The following is a 10,995-nucleotide window of genomic DNA, read 5'->3' as shown; positions in this document are numbered from 1 at the left end:
CGGTCCTCCTGTTGGTACGTGAGTGTACCATGGATTCGTTCATGGTTGTTTCGATAGTGAGATGCTTGTAACCAATTTGTAACAGATCAGTCTGTAGGCGAAGGCACGTCAAGAGGCCGTGAGTCTGCGCCGCCGCTGCCATGGAGTCCGGCGCGCGTGACGTTCCCGCTGATGTTGTCGTCGCCGTTGATGCTGTCATCGTCGAAGATCCCGTCTCCATCGAGGCTGCCGCCATGGATCATGTCGCTGATGCCGTTGGAGCAAGTGATCCCGTTTCTGTAGATGAACTGGAACATCCTAGCACACCACGGTCAAGTTCCAAAGAAAATTTGAAGCCAAGGATTGGGATGATCTTTGATACACTCACAGATGTGGAGGATTTCTACAAGTCATATGCACATGAAGCTGGTTTCTCTGTTTCGTGTTGGTCAGCACAAGAAGCAAAATGACGAAATATTATTCAAGAGGTATTGTTGTTCAAGGGAAGGGTATAGAAAGGAGAACATAACAAATGTTAGTGATGATTCTAGGAAGAAAAGAAAGTCACATAATATCATGGAAACCAGATGTGGTTGTGAGGCACATATTGTCGTGAAGCTTGGCAGCGACAAGAAGTATCGAATAGCTTCAATGGTTGAGAAACACAGTCATGGTTTTGTGTCGCCAAATAAGAGGCATTTGCTAAGATCCAACCGTAATATCAGTGAGAGGGCAAAGAGTGCTTTGTTCAATTGTCATAAGGCTAGCATTGGCACCTCACAGGCATATCGACTTCTCCATGTCAGTGAGGGTGGGTTTCAGAATGTTGGGTGCACACTGATGGATTTGAAAAACTATTACCGTGATCTCAGAACCAAAATTAAGGATGCAGATGCACAAATGTTTGTAGCACAACTTGGGCGAAAGAAGGAAGTAAATCCAGCCTTCTTTTACGAGTTTATGGTGGATGAACAAGGACGACTTGTTCGTGTATTTTGGGCGGATGCTTTATGCAGGAAAAACTATAGTGTTTTCGGTGATGTGGTTTCGGTAGATGCAACATATACCACCAACCAGTATAACATGAAATTTGTGCCATTCACTGGTGTCAATCATCACTTGCAAAGTGTTTTCCTTGGGGCAGCATTCTTAGTAGATGAAAAGATCGAGTCATATGTATGGTTGTTTAACACCTTTCTTAAGGCTATGGGTGGAGTAGCACCTCATCTAATCACAACTGATGAAGATGCGAGCATGAAGGCTGCTATGGCCTGAGAAGGTCGGGCCCTCTATAAGAAAAGATGAAAAGTTTTGGGAAAGACTAAACAGGTGTGTTTGGGGGACCGAGAATTCAGATGATTTTGTGTCACAATGGAATTCTATCATAACATATTATGAACTCATGGGAAATGATTGGTTTTCCACTAGGTTTGCCATTCGCGAGTCATGGATTCCGGTATATTTTTTGGACATACCTCTAGCAGGAATGCTTAGGACTACATCACGATCGGAGAGTGCAAATTCTTTTTTCAACCGTTTCATTCGTAGGAAGTTGACCTTTGTTGAGTTCTGGCTAAGGTTTGACACAGCTTTGGAGTGCCAGCGCCAAGAGGAGTTGAAAGCCGACAATGCAAGTCTACACACCACTCCTAAATTGATGACACCATGGGCCATAGAGAAGCAATGTAGTGTGATATATACACATGAAGTTTTCACTAAATTTCAGGAACAAATCTTAGCTGCAAGAGACCATTGCATTATTCAAGGTATTTCAGAGAGTGAAGATCTAAAATGTTTCACCCTCAGCAGCCAAACTGGAAAAGACCGAGTTGTTCAAATGAACAAGTCAAACATGTTTGGTAGGTGTTCCTGTAAATTATATGAGTCTTATGGCATCCCATGTCGTCATATCATACAAGTGCTTAGAGCTGAGAAGCAAAGTGAGATACCATCGTTATATATTATGACGCGATGGGAGAAAAGATGTAAAAGGTGTGTATTTTATTTTTTTTCTCATTCTATGTTTACCTATATTTTCTGTTTTGTACAATAGTCTTGATCAGATATTTAATTTTACAGGGAACTATTCTTTGATGAGGAAGGTAACCTACTAGATGAAAAGCCTAAAGATCCTATGGAGGTGGCCTTGCGGAAAAAGATTTCAGATTCACGCAACAAGTTTGAAGATCTTATTCAAATGGCCAAGAACTCCGAAGAAGGGATGGACTTTTTATATTCTAGTTTATCCAACCTAGTCGAGCCTCTCCAAAAGATCACACCTGCTTTGAGAGTTGAAAAACAGGATGAATATGAATATTTCCTTGGTAGTAAAATTCCAAAAGAGGTCGATATACATCCACCAAATGATGTCAACTCGAGAGGGAGATCCAAAAGAATTAAGAAGAGCAAGGAGACGAAGGAGAAGAAAGCTGGAAGTAAGGGTAAAGGTAATCGGACGTGTCGAAAATGTAAGCAACAAGGGGATCATGATGCACGCAATTGCCCAAACAAAGTTGTTGGCTGATATTTCAATTGAACAATGTACTATTGTGCGGCGCCAGCCATGGAATGCTTCTTGAAAACACTTTTAGTTAACTGCAATGTACTTGCTTGTCAAATTTGAGATGTCAATTTGCTCCTTTTTTTATTCCAGTTCGACTCTACCTTCAGTTTGATCATCTGGCCGAAGCCATAGTTCACAATGTATATGCACAATATAATAGTTTATTTTTAATTCTGTGACTCCACTGAACTGGAATCAAGTTCTTGCATGAAACTGAACTGAACTGCATTTCACAATGCATCCTAACTGAACAGCATACACATCGCATAAAAAATAGCTTGACAAACTTCAGAAGAACCACTATTTGGTTTCCAATAATTCCTACTACAACAGACAGTAGCAGCTAGATGTCTGTGCTGATGCTTGGCTTCACTACTGCTATGTTCTTCAGTGCCTTTTCTCATTGTCTTCAGTACCCGGCTACAACAGACAGTAGCAAACTAGCAACAGACTGCTATGTTCTTCAGTGCCTTTTCTCATTGACTTCAGAACTAACATGTCGAGCCAGCTGGGCGGAGACGCAGCCACGGGGGTGAGCTGCGATGGCGAGAGGCGCAGTTCAGCGGCCCGGCAACGGCGTCGAGGCAGCTGGGCGAGGCCGCGGCCGCGGTGGTGAGGTGCGACGGCTGAGAGCCGCAGCTCGGCGGGCCGGCAACGGCGTCGATCCGGCTCGGCAGGGCGACGGGTGCGGCCAGCCGCGCATGGAAGGGCGGCGGCGGCGGAGAAAGGCGAGGCGGAGGGCGGGCCGCTCACGCAGCGGGATCTCGCCTGCGACCGAAGGACCTGGATGCGCCGGCGGCGGCCAGGTGGAAGGACGCGCGATCCGCGGCTCTTGCGCAAATCGACGCGCTGCCAGCCGGAACGACGGACCAGGCTCCTGTTTGCGCTGGGGGGTTTTCGCAAAACAACGCAACTAGTGTGCTAATTGCGGGCGTTTAATTGCAAAACGCACCCACCTCTATCTGAAGCCATCGGATGTAGATCCAGCGGTCCAGATTGATGGTTTCCAAAGTATGCACATAAGCTTGGTTTCCACCTGATCCGTTGCCTTATTTGGGCCAAGTTAAATGAAGAACAGAGTATCGGACTTGGACTTCTTTTAGGACAGGCAAATATTTTTCAGCCCTTCCACCTTGGCTGCGCATACAAATTTATTTATTTTTGTTGCTAAAAAAACAAAAAATAAATAAAAAAGAAGTCATATTTACCATCCTTAGATATGACATAATATGTTAAATAACCATTTGTGTTTTTTGTATATTTCTGAGATGGTTTACATGTAAATCTATAGCTTTAGCTTGCATTTTGAAGCACGTTATTTTGTATAGTGCTGCTAGCCTGCTACTGTTCGCATGACAGCTTTTATATCACCGGATTTTCGTTGGAGGTTGGAGCTGATAGAACGAATTGTTTGTCTGAATATTTTTTGCATAGATACCATTGATTATTTTTTGTTGTTGTTGATTGATATCTTTGTATGGATATAATAAGCTGTATGTGTAGACCTTTTGTAATTTATGCTACCCACAAGAAATTTATTTTTATGAAAAATTTAGACCCTTATCTCAATGCACGGATATAAAGCATGGGTATAGGAAGTCAAAACCACGCCTAGTAGACTGTCTTCAACGAGGAACCCATATGGGCACCCAAATCCAAAATGGATAGCAAGAGACCTAAAATCAGCCTCCAACAGAGTACCTATACGGGAGACCTATTTTGGGTTGCCTGAGAGGCACAACCTAAATATGAGCATCCTCTCTCCTGAAAATAGGGATTCTCTTTTAAGACTTGTTGTTGGAGAAGATGTCGAATAAGTATTGAACTTTTTGTCTGTAGCGCCACCCAAATAACGAATGAGTCTTCTATTTTGGGTGTTGTTATTGGAGATAGCCTTACCTACGGAGTACCAAAATACTCGGGGTACCCTGTACCTGTCAATATAAAATTTAGCTATTTACTAGATCATTAGCTGAGGGAGGTAAGTAGATTTTTTTCCTATTTCTCTGGGCACGATGCTAGAAGAGGCAATCGCTGCTTGAGCATCCCTACCAGTTGTGCTAGAATCGCTAATGATCGTTTTTCATTGCTAGGTGTGGTATTGGTCCGATAGTGATATCATGAGTATATCATTGTCAGGTTAAAATCTAAACCGGCGGTGATCTATATACTCTTATAAAGCTAAATCTAATAGATTATTTTTCTCTTCATGTGTCCACGTCATTTTCCACTAAGTACTCTTATAAAGCTAAATCCCACTGGATGATTTTTCTCTTCATGTAAAGTGTCCACATCATTTTTTATTAAGTCCATGTTATCTCTTATTAATTACAAAAAAAATATCGACGTCATCTCTATCATGTGGAATACTTATAATCTTTAATCTATTAACATGCAAGTCATCTAGTACATATGCTATTTGTACATCATATATTCCTCTATAACGTAATCAAATATTATATTATTTTTTCTTCTATTAGCTTACCGATTTTTTTACCGGATCTGATACAGTAAAATAACATGTAAGTCAAATTTATATATATACACAGTATACAAAATACCGTATAGTAATGTTATGTATATAATAGCTTTATTTTAAGGAAAATTCCGCAACAATGCACAGGGTATGCTTCTAGTACCATAAATGTCTATGTCGGGTTATGCTTTAACTCAGCAGTGATACTCATGATACCACAGCCGGGTCATGCTTTAAACTGATAGTGACACTTGATATCACTGCTAGTTCATGTGACAATCCGGCAATGATACTCATAGATATCAACCGTTTTTTTAGGAGAACAGACTGAGGGGTTGCCCCCTACCGGAATTTTATTAAATAAAAGAGGATCAAAACATAATGTTCAAAAACAAAAAAGTCACAAAAGAAAATAAAAAGGATTACACATAAACTTCTAGCCATTAATCGATACGTGGATGACACTTTCTTCCTGAAAACCATCTTGCACCACTGCACGGAAGGCGGAATGCTCCTGAAGATGACATCACTACCGATTAAAACTTTGATCCGACAATAATAGCATATAATTACCACCGGTTCGAAAAGCAGAAGCGATAGGCCACCCTATAAATACCGATTATTAATTCTTTAGTGGACGTAATTTTGGCAGTGGTGAGTTCGAAAACCTTGTAGTTTGCCCATTCTGGAGTAGCGGATGCAGAACAAAGGTTAAGCCGAAGCTCGATTCACAACGCTGCTATACGGGAACATGGCGCGGGACGAAGTCTGGCGGGATTCGGCATGCCTGCCGTGGGTCTGACCAACGTTACAAAAATACACCCATCATGCACAATCTTAGAACACGAGTTGTTAGGACACTCACAATACATAAACTATGATAGTTTTTATGTACATTAATTATTCTGTCACCTAAGTATTTTGTTAATGTGGTAAGTGATTTATTAAGGAGAGAGGTTGAAATGGTTTTTTAATAAGAAACCATATGTACATGAGAACCAAGACATAAAGAGATATGATAGGTAGATGTGGGAGAGAGAAGATGTGTGACTGGACAAAAATTATTCTATAGAAACTATCCATTTAAACGTAATTTCTATATGTAGTGTCTACATGCATAGAAACTATACATGATTTGTAGCATTGGGAGTGCCCTTATTACTTCATCCGTTCCGAATCATAAGTCATTCTAACTTTTTGAAGAGTCAAAACATTTCAAATTTGACCAAAATTATAGAGAGAATATCAAAGATCTATAACATTAAATATGTATACCATCAAAATATGATTCATGAAGAATCTAATGATACTTAGTTGATGTCATAAAAGTTATTATATTATTATTACAGAACACATTAGCAGACCATAAAAAGAAATGGCAGGTGATGAATGAGAGGAGCAATTGTGCTACGTTCTACACATTTGCTTGCAAGCATCTATCTGCATGGGGAAAAAAAATTAGATGATCGAGGACTATCCCCACGAGGCATCCATGAGTATCCACTGTGGATTCATGTCACGTGTCCATACATAATCATTTAACGTGTCCCCTCGTGATTATTCTGAATTTCTGCCATGCCACACGATACGATACGCTTCATGTATGCATGTATATATATGCTCTGCTCTCGCTCTATTTCAGAACAAAGGGCAAGAGAGGCGTGGCCACGGCACCGCCAACAGGCGTTGCGCCCTGGGCGCCGTCAGACCAAAAACGTCACCGACGTCCAGGTCACTCGGCGCCACCCCATCCGGCAGCGACCAGCGGAAGCAGTGCAGCAGGTTGGCCAGGCCAAGCTCCAGCGCGTACGTCCCAAGCTGCATCCCGGGGCACGACCGCCGCCCGTGCCCGAACGGTAGGTACCAGAAGTCGTCGTCGCCGGCGCCGCTGCTGACGTCGCCGGCGAACCTCGAGGGGCGGAACTCGTCGGCGTCCTCCCAGTGCCTCTCGTCGCGGCCCATGGCCCAGATGTTGATCCAGACGCGGGAGTTGCGCGGGACGACGTGCCCGCCCACGGCGCAGTCCTGGAGGCACTCGCGGAGGAGCAGCGGCAGCGGCGGGTGCAGGCGGAGCACCTCCTTGCAGATGCACCGGAGGTAGGGCAGCTTGTCGACGTCGCTCTCGTCCACCTTCCGGTGGAGACCCACAACACGGGCAAGCTCGTCCTGCGCGCGCTCCAGCTCGCCGGGGCTCCGGAGCAGCTCCACCATGCCCCACTCGAGCGTCGCCGCGATGGTCTCTGTACCGCCGAACATGATGTCCTGCATGCCATGTAGCCGATGACGGAATGGAACACGCGGCTGACAAATTAAGTAATAATACTCTGATCTAACACTCACCATGATTAATCCTTTGATGTTTTCTCTGGTGAGCCGGAGATCCTTGAGCTCGACGCCGTCCTCCCTCGTGTCTCTCCCCGGCGTCTCAGCGAGGTAGGCGATCATGTCGTCCACCATGTCTGCTGCGGACACGTCGCCGTTCCCCCACCTGGCGACGTGCTCGTCAATGATGCGGTCGATGAACACGTCCAGGGCATGCCTCGCTCCTCTCGTCCTCCTGTTGATGCCGTTGAGGTCGAGGAAGCCGACGAACGGGATGAAGTCGGCGACGTTGAAGGCCAGGAATGTCTGGGAGAGCTCCCGGATGATGGCGACGAACTCCGCCTCGTCGTCCTGGCTCCGGGCCCCGAACGCGGCCCGGAGCGTCGTGTTGGTGGCGAACTTGAAGGCGAGCTCGCCGACGCTGGCGACGGCTCCCTCCTCCTGCTCCGCCAGCGACCTGACGAGGCCGTCCACCTCGGCGCGCACGGTGCGCCACGACTGGTCGCGCCCGCGGCTGAAGAGCTTGACGACGCACAGCTTGCGCATCTGGCGCCAGAACGGCCCGTACCGCGCGAACGCCATGTCGGCGAGGTCATACGAGACGTACGCCATGGCGGCGGTCACGGGGCGGTGCGAGAACACGCTGGCCTGCTCCTGCAGGATCTCTCGGGCAGTCTCCGGGGAGGATACCACGAAGACGTTGGCGAAGCCGATGGGGAGGTGGAAGAAGCCTCCGTGAACCTTGGCCAGCTTGGCCAGGCCGCGGTGGGTGAACTGGTCCATGGCCAACAGGTTGCCGATGACGGGCAACCCCGGAGGCCCCGGCGGAAATCCACGACCTCGACACCGCAGTCGCCGACCAGAATACCCAAGAAAGAACGACATCACCGCGACAAAAGCAGCAGCAATGCCAATGAGGAGGAGATAATAATAAACCTGAGCATGAGAGCACGCCATGGAGAAGACGAAAGTGCTGAGACGTTGCACTTGTTCTTGCATTGATTTTGATGCAAGAAATGAAGTAGTAGTATTTGGAATGTTTCCAGTACACACATGCATGGAGCGTGCATGGATGTGTTTATAAAAGGAATCACATCACGCGAAAACACGTAGATTCCTCCCACCAACCCCCATTATTTGGATGTGCACGCAAATAATATGTACAATAGCTTTGGTAACATTATTTGGATGTGTTTATAAAGTGCTTGAGAACACATTTGTCCAGTTTACACATACTCCCCTTCACCTCGACATTTGTCCATTAATTTTACTAGCAAGTGCATGATGTGCTTGAGTATATATCCAAATAATGCATGGCGACACATGCTTCACGAGATGTCGACATGACGACATGTGCAAATTAATAAAATGGTGGCAAACAGTAAAGAACAAAACAGCAGATCACACTGCGGGCCTGCATGTGTTTGGATACGTTTACAAACTTTGGTCGCGAGAATCGATGAGAAGTCCGCCAAAACACCCTACGATGCGCATGATTTTCTCAACCGCCCGTGTATTGAACTGGGGCTTTGATTTTCCGTATCGCGGCTTCTCGGTACCATCATGAATAATCGAATATATTTCATGGGATACACAATCATGCAATAACTCACAAACCAGGAGCCACGAAAACACCAATTTCATGAGAGTGCACTGTCAAGAGATGTGTTTTTTCTATTTTCCAAATACGTAATTAAGTAACCCTTGTGATGTAACATGCGGCTCAGGCGCTCCTACGGTGGCGTCACCCCGCTTGGGAGCTCCTTTGCCGGTGATGAGTGGCTCGAGTGCTCCTCTAGTGGCACGCGTGGCCCGGCCGCTCCTCCGGCGGCCACGTACGTGTGAACCTGGAGCCCTTTCAACTGCCCCCCACGACCAGATCCATTGAGGAGGATGCGGATTCAGCGACCATGACCAAATATGTCGAGGATGATGACAACCACGGGGGGTCTCCATTAGATCCAGGTGCTTCTAATACTCCTCTTCACCTCGACATTATGATCGCTTTTCTCATCCCCATCTCCCTTCTCTGCAAATCCGGTGGAGGCGGCCGATTGCGTATGATGAGGGATGAGCTACACTCCGGTTACATACAATGGTGACATGGCAGCATGGACGACGTGGTATGGGCTGCTGCGTATGATGAGGAAGGCAAATGTCTCAGCCTCTGTTATTTCCCGTTAACAGTGACAACTTCCTAGAGGAGGGTAAGTCGCCGCATCTAGAATCTTGATTCTCCCACCTCTAAAAAATTTTAATGCAGTAGTCACTACTGGATTCAGGTTCTTTGCCGAGTGCCTGAGGCACTCGGCAAAGGCTATATTGCACTCGGCAAAGCCTTTGCCGAGTGCGGCACTCGGCAAAGCACACACGGCAAAAAATTGATCGGCAAAGCACTCTTTGCCGAGTGTATTTTATCGGGCACTCGGCAAAGGCTTTGCCGAGTGCCCCGGAAACACTCGGCAAAGAAAAGCGACCGTCACGGCGCCGGTTCCGTTGACGGTCACTTTGCCGAGTGTCAACCCTGCCGGCACTCGGCAAAGATTTTTTTAAATTTTTTTTAAAACTTTCTTTGCCGAGTGCCAACATGTGAGGCACTCGGCAAAGAGCTTTTATTTTTTTTGAGAATTTTCTTTGCCGAGTGCCAACCCTCCATGCACTCGGCAAAACTTTTTTTTTAAAAAAAAATTCTTTGCCGAGCGCCAACCCGGAAGGCACTCGGCAAAGAGCTTTTATTTTTTTTTTGAAAATTTTCTTTGCCGAGTGCCAAACCTACAGGCACTCGGCAAAGATTTTTTATTTTTTTTTTAAAATTATTTGCCGAGCGTCAACCCGGAAGGCACTCGGCAAAGAGCTTTTATTTTTTTTGGAAATTTTCTTTGCCGAGTGCCACCACTCCAGGCACTCGGCAAAGATTTTTTTTAAAAAACTCTTTGCCGAGTGCTTGGAGTGGTGGCACTCGGCAAAGTTTAAATTTTTTTTAAATTTTTTTGCCGAGTGTTATAGTCACAGCACTCGGTAAAGCTGGAAAATCTATTTTCTGGTCGCCCATTTTGCCAGCTTTGCCGAGTGTTGTGACCATTGCGCTCGGCAAAGGGGTCCTTTGCCGAGTGCAACACTCGGCAAAGTGACCCAAAACGGCAAATATTTTTTTTTTGCGTTCCATCATGACAAATACATTCATACAAACATATATCACATATATATCTCATCCATCACATATATATCTCATCCATCACATATATATCTCATCCATCGCATATATATCTCATCCATCACATATATATCTCATCCATCCACACATCCATCCGCCCATAACACATCCATCACAATATGTAATAATAAGTGCTCAAGTCCATCCAAATAAGTTTACAAGTCCATCAAAGTCCACAAGTGCATCACAAGTCCATCACCAAGTGAACAACAAATGTAAAAAATACAACATGCACTCATCTCGGCCACTGCGACTGTGGTGAAGGCTCAGGTGCATCATTCGTAGGTGCATGAGGTGGATTATTCGAACCACCGTCAGATGGAGACTGCACAAAGGAGAAAAGATTGCATGTGAGACAAAATTATTTTGATAGCTAATCTAGGACGATAGAGGCCATACAAGCAAAGCACAAGTGAAAGTAAAAAACTTTGATACTCACAG

General features: G+C 45.4%; 3 protein-coding genes across 3 annotated transcripts; 2 read left to right on the top strand and 1 right to left on the bottom strand.

The window, feature by feature from the left end:
* Window positions 1-369: 369 nt before the first annotated feature.
* LOC136543291 (protein FAR1-RELATED SEQUENCE 5-like) lies at window positions 370-1,254 on the top strand. The gene has a single exon (XM_066535775.1). It carries the CDS (start codon window positions 370-372, stop codon window positions 1,252-1,254), a length of 885 nt encoding a protein of 294 aa, XP_066391872.1.
* Window positions 1,255-1,636: 382 nt separating this feature from the next.
* Window positions 1,637-2,503, top strand: LOC136547612 (protein FAR-RED ELONGATED HYPOCOTYL 3-like). The gene is made up of 2 exons (XM_066539570.1): window positions 1,637-1,971; window positions 2,059-2,503. Exons 1-2 carry the CDS (start codon window positions 1,637-1,639, stop codon window positions 2,501-2,503), a joined length of 780 nt encoding a protein of 259 aa, XP_066395667.1.
* A 4,153-nt stretch (window positions 2,504-6,656) lies between these two features.
* On the bottom strand, window positions 6,657-8,297 carry LOC136545133 (cytochrome P450 84A1-like). The gene is made up of 2 exons (XM_066537167.1): window positions 7,359-8,297; window positions 6,657-7,280 (listed from the first exon to the last, which is right to left on the bottom strand). The coding sequence occupies exons 1-2, from the start codon at window positions 8,295-8,297 to the stop codon at window positions 6,657-6,659; spliced, it is 1,563 nt and encodes a 520-aa protein (XP_066393264.1).
* Between the last annotated feature and the right edge of the window lie 2,698 nt (window positions 8,298-10,995).

Source organism: Miscanthus floridulus, chromosome 3 (assembly GCF_019320115.1).
Source record: "Miscanthus floridulus cultivar M001 chromosome 3, ASM1932011v1, whole genome shotgun sequence".
Lineage (NCBI taxonomy): Eukaryota > Viridiplantae > Streptophyta > Magnoliopsida > Poales > Poaceae > Miscanthus > Miscanthus floridulus.
Note: the sequence above shows the minus strand (reverse complement) of the source record. Positions and strands in the feature narration are given on the sequence as shown.

Coding starts and splice junctions, on each gene's coding strand:
- LOC136547612 (XM_066539570.1), top strand. CDS start 1,637: ATGACACCATGGGCCATAGAGAAGCAATGTAGTGTGATATATACACAT. Junction 1,972..2,058: donor TGGGAGAAAAGATGTAAAAG/GTGTGTATTTTA, acceptor TTAATTTTACAG/GGAACTATTCTTTGATGAGG.
- LOC136545133 (XM_066537167.1), bottom strand. CDS start 8,297: ATGGCGTGCTCTCATGCTCAGGTTTATTATTATCTCCTCCTCATTGGC. Junction 7,281..7,358: donor ACATCAAAGGATTAATCATG/GTGAGTGTTAGA, acceptor CATGGCATGCAG/GACATCATGTTCGGCGGTAC.
- LOC136543291 (XM_066535775.1), top strand. CDS start 370: ATGTGGAGGATTTCTACAAGTCATATGCACATGAAGCTGGTTTCTCTG.